This window comes from Podarcis cretensis, assembly GCF_951804945.1.
Source record: "Podarcis cretensis genome assembly, chromosome: 2".
In the NCBI taxonomy this organism is placed as follows: domain Eukaryota; kingdom Metazoa; phylum Chordata; class Lepidosauria; order Squamata; family Lacertidae; genus Podarcis; species Podarcis cretensis.
In genome coordinates, this window is record NC_137171.1 from 8,188,607 (window position 1) to 8,211,333 (window position 22,727).

General features: G+C 46.0%; 1 protein-coding gene and 1 long non-coding RNA gene across 6 annotated transcripts in view; one reads left to right on the forward strand and one right to left on the reverse strand.

Moving 5' to 3' along the window:
- Positions 1-22,727, reverse strand: part of LOC307210816 — a 285,910-nt gene that overhangs the window by 83,394 nt on the left and 179,789 nt on the right. The gene's annotated exons all lie outside the window — the stretch shown is intronic.
- SLC11A2 (solute carrier family 11 member 2) overlaps positions 1-22,727 on the forward strand; it is a 64,426-nt gene that overhangs the window by 4,289 nt on the left and 37,410 nt on the right. The window contains exons 1-6 of one of the 5 annotated variants that reach the window (XM_079966727.1): positions 2,589-2,628; positions 3,706-3,767; positions 4,150-4,251; positions 12,552-12,635; positions 19,857-19,981; positions 21,921-22,046. In XM_079966727.1, the coding sequence (XP_079822853.1) occupies positions 12,602-12,635; positions 19,857-19,981; positions 21,921-22,046 (285 nt within the window). In that variant the 5' untranslated portion in view covers positions 2,589-2,628; positions 3,706-3,767; positions 4,150-4,251; positions 12,552-12,601. Of the gene's footprint in view, positions 1-2,553; positions 2,629-3,600; positions 3,768-4,149; positions 4,252-12,551; positions 12,636-16,926; positions 17,146-19,856; positions 19,982-21,920; positions 22,047-22,727 lie in introns of those variants that run through there. The other 4 variants (XM_079966726.1, XM_079966728.1, XM_079966725.1 and 1 more) reach the window with 4 other exon arrangements.

The window sequence follows — 22,727 nt, forward strand, 5'->3', positions numbered from 1 at the left end:
AAACAAGCTTGTTCCCTCTTCTGTGTAACAGCCCTTGCGATATTTGAAGATGGCTATCACATCTCCTCTCTGTCTCTTCCTTTCCAGGCTAAACATACTCAGCTCCTTCAAGCGCTCCTAATAAGGCTTAGTTTCCAGACCCTTGATCATCTTGGTTGCCCTCCTCTGCACACGTTCCAGCTTGTCAACATCCTTCTTAAATTGTGGTGCCCAGCACTGGACACAGTATTCCAGGTGTGGAACTATTACTTCCCTTGATCTGGACACTATACTTCTGTTGATGGAGCCTGGAATAGCATTAGCTTTTTTAGCTGCTGCGCCACATGGCTGACTCATGTTCAGCTTGTGGTCCACCAAGACCCTGAGATCCTTTTCACATGCTCAGCATTGGAGGGGGGAAGGTAGAAAATTGCAAAGACAGACAAAAAGAAAAGGCAGAAAAACCTTCTGAGTCTCTTTGATCAGTGCCCATCAATCTGGGAGTATGGTAATAAGTAGCAGCTGCTGCAACACCTGCATGCATGCTTCACACGGAGAGTCAAAGCAGCCAACATCTATGCACAAGATTGTTTTTTGTTGTTTAGTCGTGTCCGACTCTTCATGACCCCCGAACCAGAGCACGCCAGGCACTCCTGTTTTCCACTGCCTCCCGCAGTTTGGTCAAACTCATGTTAGTAGCTTCGAGAACACTGTCCAACCATCTCGTCCTCTGTTGTCCCCTTCTCCTTGTGCCCTCCATCTTTCCCAACATCAGTGTCTTTTCCAGGGAGTCTTCTCTTCTCATGAGGTGGCCAAAGTATTGGAGCCTCAGCTTCAGGATCTGTCCTTCCAGTGAGCACTCAGGGCTGATTTCTTTAAGAATGGATACATTTGATCATCTTGCAGTCCATGGGACTCTCAAGAGTCTCCTCCAGCACCATAATTCAAAAGCATCAATTCTTCGGTGATCAGCCTTCTTTATGGTCCAGCTCTCACTTCCATACATCACTACTGGGTAAACCATAGCTTTAACTATACGGACCTTTGTCGGCAAGGTGATGTCTCTGCTTTTTAAGATGCTGTCTAGGTTTGTCATTGCTTTTCTCCTAAGAAGCAGGCGTCTTTTAATTTCATGACTGCTGTCACCATCTGTAGTGATGAGGTATATATGCATATGTATATGTACATGTGTGTGTGTGTGTGTGTGTGTGTGTGTATACACACACATACAGTGGTGCCTCAGAAGACGAAATTAATCCATTCCGTGAGGCTCTTCGTATAGCGGTTTTTTCGTCTTGCGAAGCAAGCCCATTGACAGCTTAGCGGATTAGCACTATTAGCGGTTTAGCGGCTTTTAGCGATCAGCTGTTAAGCGGCTTATCAGCGGATCAGCTGATAAGCGGCTTAGCGGCTTAGGAAAAGGGGGGGGGAAGGGGGGGGAAACCGCAGGAACTCGCAAGACATTTTTGTCTTGCGAAGCAGGCCCATAGGGAAATTCGTTTTGCGAAGCGCCTCCAAAACGGAAAACCCTTTTGTCTAGTGGGTTTTCCATCTTGCGAGGCGTTCGTCTTGCGGGGCACCACTGTATATATATATGTGTGTGTGTGTGTGTGTGTGTGTGTGTGTATAGTGTGTATACACACACACACACACACACACAAAAGTGGTATTCTACTAAGTTTTACGGCAGTGTAAAAGGTTCGGCAGCTTGGCAAGTCACTCCATGTATTGCTTTTTAAGTATTTATGCGACGTGCTGGAAGTTGATTTTTTTTGTTACCTGTGGCAGCAGTGGTTGCACACAGCAGCCTGGCGAAACACAGAGAAAGATGTTGCCCAGGAGTACAGCAAACTAAAATGGACACGTGGTCCTGGCATCCCACAGAAAAGCTGCAAAGCTACAGGTTCCACTGGTCGCACTGACTGTAAAACACACTCCACTCAGCCTTCTTGATGGTCCAGCTCTCACTTCCATACATCACTACTGGCAAAACCATAGCTTTAACTATACGGACCTTTGTAGGCTTTAGGTAAAGGTAAAGGGACCCCTGACCATTAGGTCCAGTCGTGACCGACTCTGGAGTTGTGGCGCTCATCTCACTTCATTGGCCAAGGGAGCCGGCATACTGCTTCTGGGTCATGTGGCCAGCATGACTAAGCCGCTTCTGGTGAACCAGAGCAGCGCACGGAAATGCCATTTACCTTCCCACTGGAGTGGTACCTATTTATCTACTTGCACTAGACATGCTTTCGAACTGCTAGGTTGACAGGAGCAGGGACCGAGCAACGGGAGCTCACCCGGATTCGAACCGCCGACCTTCTGATCAGCAAGTCCTAGGCTCTGTGGCTTAACCCACAGCGCTTTATGCTCATCTTAATAACTCTCTTGTGTTAAGGCTCCTGTGTGAATCCCCCGTCTAGCTCTAATCTAAAGAGTGCAGGCGCCGCGCCGGCGCGGACTACTCTACCTTTTCCTAGCTCCGCGCGCCGCGCTGCGCCGGGAGGCGCCTTCTCCCTCCGCTCCCGCCTCTCGGCCACACGGCCAGCCAATGAGGGCAGCGGGGCCCGGCGGAGGGCGGGGCCAAGCCTCTTGATGGAGCTGAGCCATGGAGCTAGGAGGAGGCAGGAGGCGCCTGTGCTGCCGGCGAAGGTAAGGGTTGGGGGCGGCCAAGTTGGGGCGCGGGGCGCCCTGGCATGCATGCATGCAGTTGCTGAAAGGGGGGGGGGGCTCACTTCAGCAGCGGGGGGGGGGGGGAAGGTGGGCACCGTTTTCCGCCGAGGTTTGCACACGTGTCACCTTTTGCTGCGTCTTGCTATCCCAGGGGTCAAGCCGGTCGTGGGAATGAGACAAAGAGGGGAGGGAAAATGAGTTTACTTAGCCTAATTGCCAAGCCCAAGGTTTGGAGGAGGCGCTGCAAAAAGAAAAGAACCTGAGTTAAGGTTTTATTTCTTTATTTCTCCCACTCCTGGGTAGTTTTCTAAAATGAATGCAAGGATTATCAGGCGAGCCACCAAACTTGCTTTAGAAGAAGACCCGGGACACTGGCCTTGTCTGAACGTGGTTTTCAAAGGAAGTTCAATTCTTTGCATTCAACTTTCTCGTGTCTTTTGAAATGCTTTACCCGCAGGAGCTGGCGTGCATTTCGGGGAAACGCTTGCTGCCGGCCTCCATTTGCTTCTGAAATCATTTGCACAACTCCCTCGCCCTTGCTCTTGGATGAAACCCGGCGTGTTTTTTTCCTGGTGGTTTTGCTCTGAAAATAGGAGCTTTCCTGCTATCCAAACATCCTCAGGCGCCTGGTTTGGGGGGGGGGGGGTGGAAGGTTGCTGATACGATTGCAAGGTTGCGCTTTCACGTGGGTCGTTATCGCAAGTGAAATCAGTGGAGGAAGGGAAATCAAAAGAGAAGGGGAGCATCTCTTTCCAAACCAAACAGAGTTGCAAGTCAGCGTGACCGGAGGGCATGTCTCTTTCCAGTTCTAAGTGGCCTGATCCTTCCCACCCCTTCCTCTCCTTCCCCCAGCAGAGATGGTTTTCTTGAATAATGCACCAAGCCTAGCCTGGGAGTCCATCCCAGGTTTTTATTCTGGTCTAGGAAGGCAGAAGAGGGCACTCTGGGAAAAGCAAAGATGACTCTTGTTTAGCATGTGACACTTGCAACCCAGTCTAAAGCATGTTTACTTGGACTTTACAAGGCCAGGTGTTTTCAGTGGGGTTTTGTTTCCAGGTAAGTGCGTTTAGAATGGAAGCCTAAACCCTGTCTGCTGTTTCAACACTTTAAGCAACAAGGTAAAGGTAAAGGTACCCCTGCCCGTAGGGGCCAGTCTTGACAGACTCTGGGGTTGTGCGCCCATCTCACTCAAGAGGCCAGGGGCCAGCGCTGTCCGGAGACACTTCCGGGTCACGTGGCCAGCGTGACATCGCTGCTCTGGCCAGAGCCAGAGCCAGAGCCGCACACGGAAACGCCGTTTACCTTCCCGCTGGTAAGCGGTCCCTATTTATCTACTTGCACCCGGAGGTGCTTTCGAACTGCTAGGTTGGCAGGCGCTGGGACCGAGCAGCGGGAGCGCACCCCGCCGCAGGGATTCGAACCGCCGACCTTTCGATCGGCAAGCCCTAGGCGCTGAGGCTTTAACCCACAGCGCCACCTGCGTCCCTTTTAAGCAACAAGGCTGTGCCTTATTTCTAGGCCTCCAGGTGTATAGGACTCTTACCCCACGTCTGAAATACAGGAGCAGTGTACTTCTGAATGCCACGTGCCAGGGAGAAACAGGCAAGAGTCATAATTTTTGTAGGTTGCCTGCGATTTCCCCAGGCGTGTTCTGTTGGACACAGAATATTGGGCTAGATCAGGATTTCTCCGGCTTGGGGCTCCAGCTGTTTTTGGACTACAATTCCCATCATCCCTGACCACTGGTCCTGTTGGCTAGGGGTGATGGGAATTGTAGTCCAACAACATCTGCAGACCCAAGTTTGGGAAACCATGAGGAGCTAGATTAACCTTTGGTCTGACCTAGGAGGGAGCCTGTGTGTTGTGGAGCACAAATATGCCAATTTCAGTGTTTTCTTTTCCATCTGGACCTTGTTATGTTGCATTCTGTGTGAAGGAGATATATATATATATATATATATTAAGTAATGCTTCATGAATAGGAAATAAAAACTAATCCCAGTGCATGTACTGTATTTCTCTTCTCCAGTTATCATCTTGCAAAATGTTTGTGTGAGAAGGTTACTCAGATTTTCTAGCAAATACAGTGGTACCTCGGGTTACAGATGCTTCAGGTTACAGACTCTGCTAACCCAGAAATAGTACTTTGGGTTAAGAACTTTGCTTCAGGATGAGAACAGAAATTGTGCTCTGGCGGCGCAGCAGCAGCGGGAGGCCCCATTAGCTAAAGTGGTGCTTCAGGTTAAGAACAGTTTCAGGTTAAGAACGGACCTCCAGAACGAATTAAGTTCTTAACCCGAGGTACCACTGTAACTTGAATGCCATCCTTACAGCAAGGATTGCATTATTGCATTGCCAATACAAAACAGAGAATTGTTTTTAAATAGTTACCACAGAGTCTCCCAAATTTGGGTCTCCACCTGTTTTTGAACTACAACTCCTATCATTCCTGACCACTGGTCCTGGTAGCTGGAGATGATGGGATTTGTAGTCCCAAAACAGCTAGAAACCCAAGTTTGGGAAACACTTGAGTTATTACAACGAAGACACAGGCCAGCCAGTATTGTTGACACAAGTCAGTTAATATTGACACAGGGTCAGTCATTTATTTTTAAAGCAAGGGGATTTGGTTGTTTCTGGCAATATAGTATAAATGAGTTGGCCAGACATACGTTGTCCTGAGGAATAATCATGCACAGTCTAAAACTGGGTGAGTGAACAGGATGTGATTCAACAACAGCACCACTGCTGAGTTTTGTTCTTAAACTCAGACTTGCGGGTGAAGACTGGTAGATGTCAGACTTCATGATGCACTGTGTGTCTTGTGACACAAACAGTGAAAAACAACTTTTCACAAAAGCTTGCTCAGATAAAGGCCCTCTAGTTTAACAGCATTCATTTGTTTTCAGTGCTGCTAACCACGTGTGGTTACTCCTCTTAAATACCTATTGGTCCCATGCAAGGAAGAGTCCAAATTAGCAGGAACTAAAAACTGTTGCATTTAGGTGAAGGTAAAGGGACCCCTGACCATTAGGTCCAGTCGTGACCAACTCTGGGGTTGCAGCACTCATCTCGCTTTATTGGCCAAGGGAGCCAGCGTACAGCTTCTGGGTCATGTGGCCAGCATGACTAAGCCGCTTCTGGTGAACCAGAGCAGCGCACGGAAACGCCGTTTACCTTCCCGCCGGAGCGGTACCTATTTATCTACTTGCACTTTGACGTGCTTTCAAACTGCTAGGTTGGCAGGAGCAGGGACCAAGCAACGGGAGCTCACCCTGTCGCGGGGATTCGAACCGCCAACCTTCTGATCGGCAAGCCCTAGGCTCTGTGGTTTAACCCACAGCGCCACCCGTGTCCCCTTCTGTTTCATTTACTTCGAGGCAAATAATTGGAAGGATGGAGTAGTAAGGTTCAGATTTCAGGTCTGCATTAATCACTAAACTGTTGCACCTTATACATATGTATTCTCTCATATTCGTTTAACAATGCTTAAGGTTGAAAGCCTGACCCAACTTACCTGGGAGTAAGCCCCGTTAAATTCAATGCAAAGTCCTTCTGAGTAGAAATAGTTAGGCTTGCACTGTTACTTGAGCTGCGAAACTATATTTCTTCTCTCTTGCTGGGGGAAGCTGGAGTCAGTCCTAATTCCAAATCAGTTGCACTTTTGGATCAAGAAGTGGGGAGAAGCGGTTGAATTCAGATGGTGTGTTGCAGGAAATTGATGCTTGTTCAAACCGGCATAAGTGCCAGTGATTCTAACAGATACGGTTTTCCTTTATCTCTTCTCATCAGACTGTTTCCGTGGTTTGGCTTGAGAATAGTCTGCCCTTTTTCCTGGAAACTTGGGGAGGTGTACATTCTGATACACAGAGATACAGATACACACACATACTTAACAGTTAACGCCAAAGTAGGCTTCCCAGTGGTTCACAAAACCAGTTACATAAACAATACAAAACCAGTTACATAAACATTTAAAGTATAAGCAGCCATCATTAAAGTACACAAAAAAAACCCCCATTAAAATAGCACAGCAATTAAAGCAGGTGACTTGAGTGGAGAGATCAAGGGAGCAGCTGGGTAAGCAGGCTAGCCCCTTCTCTGCTCACAGAAGTCGTCACAGAGGTTGACCAAAGCCATTGCACTTTAGGTATTGTATATTGCATGTGTGTGTAGGTCACATAGCACCATTCTCTTTAAAAAACCATCTCTGGAAAGGGACTTGCCTCTGAACTCTGTCTGCAAGCACAAACTGCTTGCAAATGTATGCCAGAGTGATAGCGGTCACACCTTGCCTGCCCCAGACCTGGTGCCACATAAAATTTACGGGGACATCTGTGTGTGTCTTGGCAAAAATGCCCTTGTGGGTCACAGTAGGACCTCTTCTAGGCATCCGTGGGTCAGAGTCTCATCGCACCAGCTGCTTTTTGCTTTCCTGTTGTCATCATTGACTGGAATGAGTGTTTGTGCATAACGTATAATTAGCTTCTGGGGAAGAATGGCTTAGCCATGAAACTTCCTGGGTGGTCTTGGAGAAGTAGGCGGTTTGAACAGGTACCTGCAGTCTTGTCATCTGAGCCAGCCAAGGATATTCTGCTGTCTGAGGCAAAGGAAGATGACCTCTGCTGCCGCCCAGTTTGATGTATAAAAGCCGGCCAGTTGAAATATTAGTCGTTGAGCATCTCCTGTTACTAGGTCCAAGGGAACCAGTAAGGGCTTTGAAATGGTTTAATGCTTCCACCAGGGAAACTATAAAAGCATTTAGCGACCACCTCTCTCTGTGTGCTGTCAGGAAGCCCATTTTCTCCCTTGCTGCCTCGTACAAGGCCAGTTGCTGAAATAAGGCAAGGATTGGGCATTCAGTTGAATCCATGTGTGTCCTGTGTTTTGCGGTTCTTTTAAACAAGGTGAGCCTGAAGCGTATGTGAGATAGAGAAATCAACTTGAAATCAAGTTGCTGGAGAGAGCTGATCGTGCACTCAGCTGCTCCCCCCTATATGCATGCTTGTTCTTCATTTTCAATTGTAGTGCGTACATGAAATGGGCATCAGGAAGGGTGCCATAGCTCTGTAGCAGCTCACATGCCTTGCCTGCCCTTCAAGGATCTCCCATTAAAAGAATTTTGCTAGCGGGGCTGCTAAAGACCTCGTTGGAGAGCCATTGCCTGTCATCTGAGAGTGCTAGGCTAGTTTGCCTCCATCTAAGGTGACTTCACTTGTTGTGTGCATGTCCAAGTTGGTGACACTCCATGCAGCTGCGCATCCTTTGCACGCACGCAAAAGCTGCCAAAAGTCAGGTGTAGCAGATTTAAAGGGTAGTAAACTTCCAGACACCTTTACTGCCCATAATTTTCCGCTTCTAGACTTGAACCCAGCTTTATAGGAGGATTATAGAAGAGCAGAGAGGCACTTGTGCCAGGAAAATGTGTGATATGGTACGTCGCAGAGAGGGTACTGCTTGCGCACGTGCCTTGCTAGGGCACAAGCCTAGAGTACTGAGTATTGTGTACAGTTCTAGTCCCACCTATTTAAAAAATGTTGTAGAGATGGAAAAGGTGCAGGAAAGTACATCCAAATTTAGAGGGCTGGAGCAATGACTCTATGAGGGACGGTTACAAAACTTGGGACTTTTTTTTTCCGAAATGGAAGAACCTAGACATTCCAACTGTTAAAGATTGGCAAATAAAATTATTCGAATATGTGGAACTAGCAAAAATGACGCAAAAAAATTAGATACCAAAATGGTACAAAGTTTATTAGTGACTGGAATAAATTTATAACATACATTGAAGGAAATTATAGAAGTTTAAAAACCACAGCAGGTTTGACATAAATCTTACGGTGTGTAAAATATTAACAATGAAACTGCAAAAAATAAGCTTTATTAAGAATCCCGAAATTGGGAGGGAAGGAAGTCAATAGGTACATAGAGGAGGGATATAAATAAGATGATGAAAGATTGTAATGGAAATTTATGTTACCTTTTTGTTGTTTATTGATATTTTGGTATTATTGATTTGTTTACTTTTGGTTACTTAAACGAAAATTAATAAAAAGAATTTTTTTTTAAAAAAAACTTGGGACTTTTTAGCTAAGAAAAACAGGTGGTGTGGTAGAGATGTCTCTGTCCCATAACTTGGGGTTGTGCAGTGGAATTAATTGGCCTTAAGTTCAGGATACGCAAAAGGAAGTCACTCTTACACACAGCATGCAGTTAATTTATGGAATCCACTGCTGTGAGATGTGGAAATCTCTTCCGACTTCCAGGGCTTAAACGGGAGGATTGGCTCATTGATGGAGGAGAAGTCCATTGGTCATTATTAGCCATAAAACAGAAGCGCCACTTCCAGTAGGGTTGCTTCTGCGTTCTGAAATGGAGGTGCGATTTGAAATTTCTGGGCATCTCTTGTTCCCTGTAGCTAGGGGAATCCGTTTACTGCAAGCCGAAAGCTTCAGCTGTGCCTCTGGGGAAAATGCTTCGAGTAGTAGAGCGTGCTGTTTAATCAAGCCGAAGACCTTGATTGAATGAGGGCACATTTCTTTCCTGACTTCTTGGAATGCCCTGGCCCTAGCCTCCAGAGGACGTGCTTTCCTCAGTCTATCTCCCCTTCTGAAAGAGAGTGTCCTGCTTTTGCATCCTTATTATTCGTTGGGAAGATTCTTTGGAAGAAATGTGGGAACCACAAGTCCAGTCTTCCCCAACCCGGTGCCCTTTGGACTTCAGTTACCACCAGCACCAGTCATTTGGAGGAGGTTAAAGGTAAAGGGACCCCTGACCATTAGGTCCAGTCGTGGCCGACTCTGGGGTTGCAGCGCTCATCTCACTTTATTGGCCAAGGGAGCTGGTGTGCAGCTTCCAGGTCATGTGGCCAGCATGACTAAGCTGCTTCTGGCGAACCAGAGCAGCACACGGAAACGCCGTTTACCTTCCCACCAGAGTGGTACCTATTTATCTACTTGCACTTTGTGCTTTTGAACTGCTAGGTGGGCAGGAGCTGGGACCGAGCAACGGGAGCTCACCCCGTCACAGGGATTCGAACCGCCAACCTTCTGATCGGCAAGTCCTAGGCTCTGTGGCTTAACCCAGAGCGCCACCCGTGTAATTCAGAATGGGACAATTTTGGCAGGATGCTTCCGCCACACTCTTTGATGGAAGCATATCCGTGCAATGGCTTCAGCTAAATAAATATTATCTGCATTGTATCGTGGTGGTGAACTTGGTTGTAAAATATTTTAATTGTAGTGGGAAAACTCCACAAGGAGACTAGGATCCTATTTGCCTTTGCTCTCAAGCTGCTTGCTAATCCATATTTCTGTATAACAAGTTTTTTCATATATTTTTCCTTGAAGTGAAAGCAATGCTAAAATTGACCTAGTTCTGACTCCTGCCACCCACATCTGCTTCTCTGCAATTAGTGCTCCTGATTCATATTTTTAAAAATGAGCAGCCATTTAAGTATTCAAAATGATATTTGCTTTGGTTAGTTTCCCCTTCAACTTGTTTAGAGCTTTCTAGGACTGGCTGACAAATTAAGTCCTTTGTATTCCTTCTTTTTTGGCCGGCTTTCCCAGCCTTTTATCTTTTGTATTCCTTGTCCTTCCCTCTACTTGTTCCCTTTGTTGAGCATAACATATACAGTGGTACCTTGGGTTATAGACACTTCAGGTTACAAACGCTTCAGGTTACAGACTCCGCTAACCCAGAAATAGTACCTCGGGTTAAGAACTTTGCTTCAGGATTAGAACAGAAATCACGCGGCGGCAGCGGGAGGCCCCGTTAGCTAAAGTGGTGCTTCAGGTTAAGAACAGTTTCAGGTTAAGTACGGACCTCCAGAACGAATTAAGTTCTTAATCCGAGGTATCACTGTATTAAAAAACTTTACGCATTTAGTCTGACCACTGAGATTTGAGCTTTCCTAGGGCAGAACTTTTCCTAGGCAGGACGCAGGTGGCGCTGTGGGTTAAAGCCTCAGCGCCTAGGACTTGCCGATCGAAAGGTCGGCGGTTCGAATCCCTGCGGCGGGGTGCGCTCCCGCTGCTCGGTCCCAGCGCCTGCCAACCTAGCAGTTCGAAAGCACCTCCGGGTGCAAGTAGATAAATAGGGACCGCTTACCGGCGGGAAGGTAAACGGCGTTTCCGTGTGCGGCTCTGGCTCGCCAGAGCAGCGATGTCACGCTGGCCACGTGACCCGGAAGTGTCTCCGGACAGCGCTGGCCCCTGGCCTCTTAAGTGAGATGGGCGCACAACGTCAGAGTCTGTCAAGACTGGCCCGTACGGGCAGGGGTACCTTTACCTTTACCTTTACTTTAGGGCAGAACTTAAAGGTTGTGGGAAGCGGTGTGGAATATTTGTATGTAAAGAAGCAGTTTTGAAAAATGTCGCAGTGATAGGACCAGCCAATAGAACCTGAAGATGGGCTGAGGAGCCTGTGGTCCTCCAGATGTTGGTGGACTCCAACTCCTATTATCCTCAGCCAGCATAGCCTGTAGTCAGGGATGTTGGGCAATGCATTCTGGCAACATCTGGAGGGCCAAAGATTTCTAATCCCTGAAGGAGACAACTAGCATGTAAAAGGGATGATCCCCATTAAACCCTCCTTATCTCAAGCCTGCACCCTTGTTAGACTGAGAGTAGAAAATGCCATATCAAAGTTCTGGCTCAAGCAACCTCCTTTGTAAGAGGCATGAGAGAGTTCAGTGTTTATTAGGAAAGAAAGAGCTTGTTTGTTCTGGGGAAAGATTAAAAGAACAAACTATTTCAGACACATCTTGGGAGAGCTGTCTCTGCTATATAGACTGAACTGCAATTGGACTTTGGTATCACTGAAAGCTGTCTATTCCTGCAAGGTGGGAACAAGGGGGAATGTGGAACGGCAGACAGAAACTCTGGAACTTTGTATGTTCACCTTAAGGCATGTTGTTTTCTTGCATTTATATCCCACCTTTTTCTCCAAGGAGCTTAAGGTGACATACATGGTTCTCCGTCTGCTCATTTAATCCCAAAGAACAACCCTGTGAGGTAGGATAGGCTGAAAGGCAGTGACTGGCCCGAGGTCACCCAGCAAGCTCCATGGCCAAGTGAAGATTCAAACACAGGTTTTCCAGGTCCTCGTCTGACACTCTAACCATTTCACCACACTGGCAAAGAGACACTCTTCTGCCCGTTTTGGCAGAACCAAACTTGCCCACCCCAAGGAAAAATGCTAACTACAGTAGGCCCTCTGGTTACGAATTTAATTCATTTTGGGGGTCCATGTTCACCCCGAAAAATCCATAACCAGAGGTATCGCTTCTGCGCAAGCACACGGCACAATAGAGCCCTTCTGTGCACATGTGCAGAGCGCTTTTGTGCATGCGCAAGCAGTGAAACCTGGAAGAATATGCTTCTGGGTTTTCCACTTTTGCAACCTGAAGATTACCCTATTTTTCGCTCCATAGGGCGCACCTAGTTTTTAGGGGGGGGGGGGAATAAAGAATTTTTTTTTAAAATTCCCCCCCCCAGCCCCAAAGAGCAAAGATCCATCCCACTGGCTGTCTTGGCTTCCTCTTTAGCCACGCGTAACCTCTCCAGCCGGGAGAAACCAAGAATGCAGCAACATTGTCTTTTTTAAACCTTCTTGACCATCTCGTCAATGCACCCACATCCTCCACTGTAAATGCTGTGCTCAAAAGGACATGAACCACACTCTGGCTGTGTGGTTCCATGTGTGCTCCACTTCTCCACCATCTTTCCTTCCATCATCACAGATCTATCTATGTGTTCTGTTACATTTGCATCTCCAGCCCCATCTTCCCTGGAAGAGGTGAAAAGAAGAGACTTGGACTGTTTCAGAGTCTCATTAAACTTTGGGCGCCCCATGCAGCCATGCCCTAATAATTTTTATTTCTTTGTGCTCTCTCCTAGTGAATGTGACCTCTTCTAAAGAGCCTGGTTCTACAGAGAAAGCTCCCACCATGACACCGGGGAAGGAGCGGGAAGCGTTATATGGTAAATTTGCTATTTCATTCGTTGTTGTTGTAAGGAACTTGATGAAACTTTTCAGACCCAACGGACAGAAAATCAAAAAAAAAATTCCTGTCTTTAATTGAATGTCTACTGTTTTCTCTGTCTTAGGTACCAGTGTAAGATGTTAATTTGGGACAGTGTTTGGGTTTTTAAGACAAAATAAAAAAATTCCTTCCAGTAGCACCTTAAAGACCAACTAAGTTAGTTCTAGGTATGAGCTTTCGTGTGCAAGCACACTTCTTCAGATACACTGAAACAGAAGTCACCAGACCCTTCTATATAGTGAGAAGGTGGGGAGGGGTATTACTCAGAAGGGTGGTGGGAATGGGTTTTTAAGAAATCATCATTATTAAATTTCTGTACAGTGGTACCTCGGGTTAAGTACTTAATTCGTTCCGGAGGTCCAGTCTTAACCTGAAACTGTTAAATTTCTATACTGTCCTTCATCTGAGGATCACAGGGCAGTTTACAATATAAAAACACAAAAAGACATACCTTAGTAATAAAAAATTCACACACACAAACACCCCGGCAGTTTAAAAGGCCACAGATTGTTAAATTAGCCAAAGGCATGGGAGAGGAGGAATATTTTTGCCTAGTGACTAAAGATACGCAATGAAGGGGCCAGGCGAGCCTCCCTATGGGGAGTCTCCCACAAGCTGGGATCTACCGCGGAAAAAGCCGGTTCTCATGTTGCCACCCTCTGGACCTTTCGTGGAGGAGGCACACGAAGAAGGGCCTCAGGTGATGATCGCAGGCTCCGGTTCGGATCATATGGTTTCCTTGAAAGGAAGGTCTGTGAAGACTGTGATGTCTTTAAGGTATTTTATTTACACATATATACAACCTGTGCATGTAGGATGGAGAGGCTCACAGGAGATCTTCCTCCTTCATTAGGTTTCCAGCACAGAGCAAACAGGTTTCTGTCTTTGCTTCTTCTAGCGTTCAACTTTTCAACCCACCCACCAACTCTGGCTTTTGTTGTTCTACCTACCAGCCAAGCGGTGGTGAGGGCAAATGCCCACCTATTTGCTTCTATAGCAACTTCTTCGGATTTGTAAATTGCGTACTTAACTAGTCAGCCAAAGCTAGACAAAGGAACTGGTTTGGCAAGCTTGATCTTATTTCTTTATTAAAATTGTTATGTACCGCTGCATCATAAAAATATATCACAGTGGTGATAGTCATTCTCTTATACGTTCCACTCCACACATGCAGAAACAGATGTTTTGGAAAGGGGCACAGTGTGTGGGGCTGAGTCTTCCCTCCGAACCTCAAAAAACACAATAGTGGATAACCAACCCTGATCTGGAAGGTCCCATTCTCTTTGCCCCCATCCCTGCTTTTAGGACTGGATAAGAAATGGGAACAAGCCCCTGCGACTGCATATCATTTGTCCAAGCGAACTGTAAGCAAACTCTGTGGAACTGGGAGATACATTCTAGGAAATCCTTTAACTGCTGGCTTGTTAAATCCACCCAGCAGTGTTGCACAAGATAATTTTTACGGGCTCTGTTTTCACGTTATCACCACCTCCCAGCCATTGTAATGGAGGCTTTTTAGTTTGTCTTGAATTACTCCTATGGGCTTGTGCAGCTAGCAAACACTGCTATATAAGTCTGTGTTCTCAAGGCCCTTTAAGGGTTTGGTTCTGTCTGAATTTCAGTGGTGGGGAAGGTCAAACCAGATGGACCTCTGAGATGACTTTTATCTTTTGTAAATGTAGACCCTCCGTGCAGCTAACAGCTTTGGCTTTAATGGGCTCCAGTTCCCTGTAATCATGAAACCCAAAAAACCCTCCAAAACCCTCTGTTGCCTCCAGGTCCTCTGAAAGAGAAATACCGTATTTTTTGTCCCATAGGACGCTCCGTCCCATAGGATGCACCTAGTTTTTTTTGGGGGGGGGGAAATAAAGGAAAAAAATTTCCCCTTTATTTTTCCCCCAAAACCAGGTCGAGGAACAGCGGGATGGCGGCGCTGCGCCTCCCCGCTGTCCCCCGAGCTTGTGGGGCTGGCCGATGTCTGCCTGGCGCGAGGGGCGCTCTGCTTCAGGGTGTCCCACGCGCCGGGCGGCAGGCTGCTATCCGCAGCGTGGGGAGCCCTGCGGGAGTTCCCACAGGGCTCCCCACACTGTGGATGTCTGCCCGGCGCGAGGGGCGCTCTGCTTCAGGGCACCCTGCGCGCTGGGCGGCAGGCTGCTATCCGCAGCCTAGGGAGCCCTGCGGGAACTCCCACGGGCTCCCCAGGCTTGTGGATAGCTTCCTGAAGCCTGGAGAGCGAGAGGGGTCGGTGCGCACCGACCCCTCTCGCTCTCCAAGCTTCAGCGAAAGCCTGTATTCGCCCCATAGGACGCACACAGATTTCCCCTTCATTTTTGGAGGGGAAAAAGTGCGTCCTATAGGGCGAAAAATACGGTAATTCCACTGAGCCCCTTTCACCAGATGAGGACGTAGCTTAGTACTCTTTGCCTGCTTCCTGAGTAGCTTCAGTCTTGAGATCTTTTTCACAAATCTACATCACTTTCATAGGAACATAAGACAGTGCATTTTTCCAACCCAGACCACTTGTCTGTATATTATTATTAATAATTTCCAATTTATGACTCTCCCTTCACCCTAAGGTCCCAGGACAGGTTGCAGCAATTAAAATGCCATGTTAAAAACAATGTGCAGTCAAAAAAAACCTAGGTGGGGGATATCCTAAAAATACATGTCTCAGGTGTCAAAAGCCAGGATAAAGAAGTGTGTCATCAGCGTGACGATTGAATGGATTGAAACTGGGACATTCAGCTCGCAAAGTGAGCATTGTACTTCTGAGCTATGGCTCTTCCATGAATAGTTTCAGCCACTGCCTTCTAGGCAAGAAAATTTCATGCAGTACTGTAACACGTGGGCCCTTTCTCTTTGGAAGTTATTTATAGATTGACCTTTAATGCTTTTCTTAATTCTAACAGTCTTGGTGGATTTGCCAAGTTGAAAGCATATGTGTTTGTTAGCCTGCTTATTATTATGTTTTTTATTATTCATTTTATTTCTATACCACTTTATATTTTTAAGAAAAACCTCAAAAGCGGTTTACAGCATATTAAAACATCAATAAAACAATCCAAAATCAAACATTTCTGAAGAGAGTCAAATATAAAATATACAGTCAAAGCATCATAGTTAACAGGAAACTAAAATATTATCTTAAAGATTTCAAAATAATACATTACAAAGGAGGTCAACTACAAAATACATATTCAACACAAACAAAGTTAACAAAAAAAAAACCTTAAACATTTCAAAAGAAAACATTACCAAGTGAAGTCAAATATAAAATGCACGTATAAAACATATAAAACTTTGCATACATCGGTTTAGAGAGGTGGCTGTTTAGCCTAAACTTGCATTGCTTTCTTCCTGAGGTGAAAAATGTAATAAATATTTCAATTTTTAAAAAGGGCTGCATCTTCTCAGATGCCTATTGGCACAGGAAGGGAATGGAAACTTCACTTTTCAATGCAAAGGCCAACACTGGTGTAACTGTTCTGCATGCGACTCCTGACTTGCAGAGAGAATTCTGCAAGAGGTTGAACTAGATGACCTGTCCAGTTATCTTCCATATCTGTGATGCTATGGGCAGGTCAGAAACTAAAAAATAATATGCCACTTTGATGGCTTCTGATTTTGACACGACGGTGGTGTTATTTTCTAGGAGTGTGGCGTTTTGAAACCATTTTTGTCATGGCCAAATATTTGGATAAACAGTGAAACCTGGGGCTTAAATGACAGCTTTCTGCTCTCACCAGAACAAAGCAGAAAATTCACTGTAGTCTAGTGAAATCCTCAGGTACCAGGTTCAAATTCCCCTTCCCACTCGAAAGCCCTGTGCAAGACTGAAGCAAGCAACCCTGTAAAGTCCGAAATCATTCAGCACGCCCCTAAAACAGAACTTCTCTCCTTTTGCTGACCTATATTTGCCAGGCAGCCTCATGCACCTTTTCAAAGAGGACATTCCAGATTCTTTCTCTCTGCCAAGGCCTTGCGACAGCTTACGCTTTTTGTCAAGTGGCCAGTTTCTCAGTACGCAACTTCAGGGAAGTCGACAGCAGGCTGCATCTGTGTGCTACATCTTGTTCCTTACACTTTCTCGTCTTTGTTTAACTAGCTAGGCAAGGTGAGTTTGGCTCATCTGGGGGTGGAATTCTTCCTGCAATGGTGGTTTTCATTACACAACTGTTGCTTTAAAGCCACCATGTCAACAGATCTGCTGAGTGGCATCGCCTCTTTAATTTGGGAGGCGGGGAAGGCAGAGGTGTAGGAGGAGAAACTGACTTCACAGCTGCAACAGAAAACCGTGTGTTATGTCCATCCTTACTGTTCCTGTTTCCCGACTATATATTGGTCTCTTCTACGCTTCCAAGGAGGCTGGCGTAAGTGGAGCTCAGCTTTCTTGGTCCCCGGAAGCAGAAGCAAAATGCCACGTGGGGAATACAAATTAGAGTATAAGAGTGAGTAGAACCGTAGCGTTGGGGCAAGTGGGGAGGGGGTAGAATAACATTTCAGGACTTGATGTAAAACTTTTTCCAGTGTCTTATAACTTTTCCCTTTTGCAGAGAGTGGAGGGCTGTTTTGGGGAAAACCCTTGTTAGATGCCTTCCGTAGATCTGTGTCTACGTAGCACTCTTTGATGCAATTCTTGTTTGCTGATGGGAGAGTCAGTTTAATCCACAACTTCCCTATGGTTTAAAAAAAGAAGTTGTGCTTTGCACCTGAATTCTGTGCGTTACCCACATTTTAATCTTGAATAAAGCTGCAAGATGTGTTAAAAGGGTGAACATTATTTTCAGCCCTTCTGGACTGGACCCAAAGGGTCTGTCTAATCTAGCCTCCTGTGACCTTTCAAATGCCTTTGGGAAATTCATAAGGCAAGAGCCATTCCATCAAGATAAGGAATACTTGATAGAAATTTGGTATGTGCAGAATGGAGCCTCTGCACTCAGTCAATGAGCAGAACGAGCTTGGACTTCAGATGAAGGAGATGTTTTTATGTCTAGATCAAAAAAAAAGCATGTCAGTAATAACAGACTTTTCCTGGGATTTCTTGAGCGCCAAAGAATGCTGTATAGTACATAGCATTAAAACCTGCCCACGGACTTACAATCTAAACAGACTGATAAGGAGAAGGAAGATGATGGAGGAAGAGAGATGCTTTGCCGACTAGTAGTTATGTTGAAGGGAGAGAGCAAATGAACACCTGGTTTGGAAAACAGGAGGAAATGGCTTCTCGTTCTAGAAAGGTATCGGTAACAAGGGAAGGACTGGAATCGATCTGGCTGTAAGGAAGGAGCGGCTGGTCAGCCTCTTGGGCTCTGGGCTTGGCAGGACCTGCAAGTGCAGGTAGGGGAAGGCATGTCCTCGAGAGGGACGGTACCTCTTCACCTCCATCGAAGGGCAGCCCTGTGGTCTCTGCTGGGAGCCAGTCATATATAGGCTGCACAGCTAAACTGGATCCCTGTCCGTTGACATCCACCCAACCTGATTGCTGGGACCCAACATGTTGGAACCATCAAATTGTGTTCTGGGAAAGTATTGCAGTAGGTCTGCAACTTACTTGGGGGTTACGTCCTGGAAATTGCACCTAAAACATAAATTCTGCAAAGTCTAAATCCATTGGGTTCAATGGCGTGTGGGATTGCTAACGTTATTTTTCCTGAAACCCCACCCTTTTCTGCCCCATTTTTTATTTTTTGCTACGTATGTAAATCTGAACGTGCACAAGTTAACTGTGTGCAAGTTGTTGGTACTATTCTTATCATTTGTATATGTTGTGTGTAGATTATTAGCCAACATTATAAATGCTCTTTTATCTTCTGCCTGTTCCTTTTGCCATTGGCAGAATTGTTGAATTGTGTGAAGTGTGCTCTCTTGCATCCTTCCGTTCTTAAATCTGTGGGGCTTAGCTTGTTTTCTTCTTCAGCAATGGCTGGCCATTAATGAGGAAGACATCACATCATGCATTTCGAGGGAGATATTTCTTAAAAGAACTTTTCTTGCAGTCAGGGTTTTAGAGTGATTGTACCAAATTTTATCTTTGTACCCCAGAAACAACCTTGCAGCTTCGAAACAGGAGAATAAGTTTCTTCTTGCAAATGACAGGGCACATACACAAACTAAACGCATGCAAAATATGGATAGTTTTAAGAGCGATTAACCGTGGCTTCATTGTTGAGGGACAGATGACCTCCTGCAGTTCCTAAAAGTCTGTGTAACCTGACTGGCAGACAATGAGATCCTAAACATGACTACTCTTAATTCAGTGGGACTTCTGTAATCCCAGGTCAGTGGGCATCAGATTTTAACGTTAATTTTCTTTCCCCCTTCTTAGAAAATGGGCCTGTGATAATGAAGACAACGTCAGTGTGCATGAATTAAGTTTCTAATATGCAAAGCAATTTACCATGTTTGCTTTATCTTTGTCTACAGTCATTCTGTCTACTGTAAGGTAAAGGTAAAGGGACCCCTGACCATTAGGTCCTGTCGTGGCCGACTCTGGGGTTGCGGCGCTCATCTCGCTTTATTGGCCGAGGGAGCCGGCGTACAGCTTCCGGGTCATGTGGCCAGCATGACTAAGCCGCTTCTGGCGAACCAGAGCAGCGCACGGAAACGCCGTTTACCTTCCCGCCAGAGCGGTACCTATTTATCTACTTGCACTTTGATGTGCTTTCAAACTGCTAGGTTGGCAGGAGCAGGGACTGAGCAACGGGAGCTCACCCCGTTGCGGGGATTCAAACCGCCGACCTTCTGATTGGCAAGTCCTAGGCTCTGTGGTTTAACCCACAGCGCCACCTGCGTCCCTTCTGTCTACTGTAGTCACTATGTTGGGACATGAGGGCTGAGAGGTCCAGCAAAATCAGGTCTCTAGAGGATAATCCTTTAACCCACCCACCCCTATCTGCTAAGCCAGACACAGAGAGAGCTCCATAGCATACAATCTTGTGTAAAACTGAAGTAGCCAATAAACGTTCCTCCAGATGCTTTGGACGACAAGACTCTTCCCATCTCTGATGATTGCCCATGGTGCCTGGCACTGATGGAAACTAGTCTAGCAACATTTGACAGGCACCGTGTCTTTGACTTCACTTGACGTGAAGGTTGGCATTGAATTTTTCTCCTTTAAGCTGCACTCTGCTTATCAACAATTTCTGCTGTCAATTTGCAGAAGATTCCTCTGGGGACGGCGTGAGCACCATTTGCAACACCACACTACCATCTCACCTTTCCGACTCTACAGATGAATTTACCACCTACTTTGATCAGAAAATACCTGTACCTGAAGATGAAAAGGTAAGCAAGTGCGATTGGCCACCTCTCCTTCAGGGGAAATAGAGGTGTGTGCAGGGCAGTAATCCCCAAATGCTGTGTTGGGGAACTACTATTACGCCACGGAAGAAATAACTTACCTGAGCCCCAAGGGACAACCTATGGAAGAGATTGACCACTGTATCCCTGCCTTGACCAGGCTCCCTTCCAGGCAGCTTCTTCTGGGAAGGGGTATAATTCAGCACAAGGTGCCATATGCAACAGAATTGATCCGTTATCCTATGAGGCTGCATGAGTTGTTCCTCTGAACTTCCTTCTTTCCAATTAAGGCCAACACTAAACTCATGCAGAGATAGGTGGTTCTGGGTATTTTTGTTCCTTTGTTTTGTTTGAGTTGGGTTGGGGTTGGTTAAATAGTTGGGGTTGGCAGTTATTTTAATTTGGGTATAACTTCTTCTTCCTCCTCTTCTTCATTTCTGTTGATTTATTGGTTTTAGTCTGTATAAGATACAGTGGTACCTCTTGCGTAACCTCCAGGTTATGGAATCTTTGGGTTACGGCTGAATCTTTGGGTTACGGCGCATGCTCAGAAAGGCGCCTCTGGTTACGAAGTTTTTGGGATACGGCCGGGCCTCTGGAACAGATCCCGTTCATAACCAGAGTTACCACTGTATCCTTTTTTTTAACGTTTGATGTTTCATTATGTTTATATATGCTGAAAGCCACCCAGAGTGGCTGAGGAAACCCAACCAGATGGGTGGGATACAAATAATAAAATTATTATTGTTATCATCATCATCATCATCATCATCACTATATGATCTAAAGCTCTCAGTGTAAAGGCTGTCTCCAATGAATAATTTGAAAGGGAAGCATGTTTCTGCTGTTAGAAATACAAAGTTTCAGATATTCAACTAAAATGGCTTTCAGTGGGTTTTCTTCCACTTAGGTTTTCTTTTTATTAAACAAATCCCAAGTTGCAGGCCATATGTTGGACGTGTAATACTATTTGAAGATGATTATAGTGAGAGATGGGCCTCTCTGTACCTACCTATTACTTTCCAGGGAGCAGAAATGAAACAGTCATTTTCCTTGCTAACCTAGCCAGTGTAATGGTTGAGCAAAGAGGAACAATGGTACTCTGTGGACAGCTACTGATGTTAACTTTTGAAATGTCACAGCAGCACAGACCTTTCCCTGCGGGCTGCATGTGTTGGCAGTCCCTCTATACGTAAAGCACAGACATAAATTTAGCTTCTTGTGGATCACCTCTGCAGCTAATGATGACCACAAAGGCTTCCTAACCAAAGGAATGTTGAGGTTCAAAATAAGCATCGGCAACAAGGAGAGGCATTATCCAAAACCAGACCATAACATTTAGGAGTCAGAAACCCTTGTTGTTCTGCTGCAGATCACCCAAAGATTGATAAGTAGATCCGAACTTTGCTTCTCCCCGTTCTTGTTCTAGGGCACACAGAACGTATGCAGGCCATTGCTCAGGCTTATTTGGGTTTGTGGCCGCCCCACATCAACTAAGCCTTCCTAGAGCGCACCCAACATTCCCTTGCAGTCTGAGGTTGGTAGTGTTGGATGGGAGCTGTCTTTCAGAGAAGCTTGCCTGCCATCACAGGTCTTCTGCTTGAGCAAGCCCTGATAAGCTTTAAGGAACCTTCCCAGAGCACAGTTCAAAGTAAATGCTCTAAATTTAGGCCATTGTTAAGATAAACGTTTCTGGCGTGATGTAGACTTCGTGCGATGCTGTATCGTTGGGTGGGTTTGCTGCTTTTCTGCTCCTAGCGTGATGGTCCTTCTGGAATTAAAGCATCGGTTAAAAAGAAAGAAAGCAACAACAAAGCAACTTTCTGTGTTGATTGATTGTGACATTAATTGTCATTTGAACAACTCCTTCCCTTCTGTGGAAAAACATCTCCCCACTCTTAATCCCCCCTTTTTTCCTTTTAAGCATCCATGGTTCAGTTTTCGAAAACTCTGGGCCTTCACTGGGCCTGGGTTTCTCATGAGCATAGCCTACTTGGATCCAGGGAACATAGAATCGGATCTGCAGTCTGGCGCCATTGCAGGCTTTAAGGTAAGTAGCCTCTTGCTACAAAACATTTGCTCCTGAGCATCTAGAAGCTAAAGAAGAATGGGAATTTTTTACAAATTATCTAAAGAAACAACAAAATGAACTGGACTCCTTGGCAGGTTTTGAAAAGCCTTAGCGCCTAGGACTTGCCGATCGAAAGGTCGGCGGTTCGAATCCCTGCGGCGGGGTGCGCTCCCGCTGCTCGGTCCCAGCGCCTGCCAACCTAGCAGTTCGAAAGCACCTCCGGGTGCAAGTAGATAAATAGGGACCGCTTACCAGCGGGAAGGTAAACGGCGTTTCCGTGTGCGACTCTGGCTCGCCAGAACAGCGATGTCACGCTGGCCACGTGACCCGGAAGTGTCTCCGGACAGCGCTGGCCCCTGGCCTCTTAAGTGAGATGGGCGCACAACCCCAGAGTCTGTCAAGACTGGCCCGTACGGGCAGGGGTACCTTTACCTTTACCTTAATATAGTAGATAGATAATATAAGGATCTATACAATTTTATAGTAATGCAGAGAACAATATGTGTTGAGAAATCAGAGAGAGGAAGCTGAGGGAAGTCTTGGGGGGGGGGAGGGTTCGTTGGGGAGGTGGGGAGGAATGGAGGGAAATAATGAAGATGATATGTTTCAATATTTTTTATGTTGAAATTGTTAATAAAAATAAAATAAAATAAAAGCCAT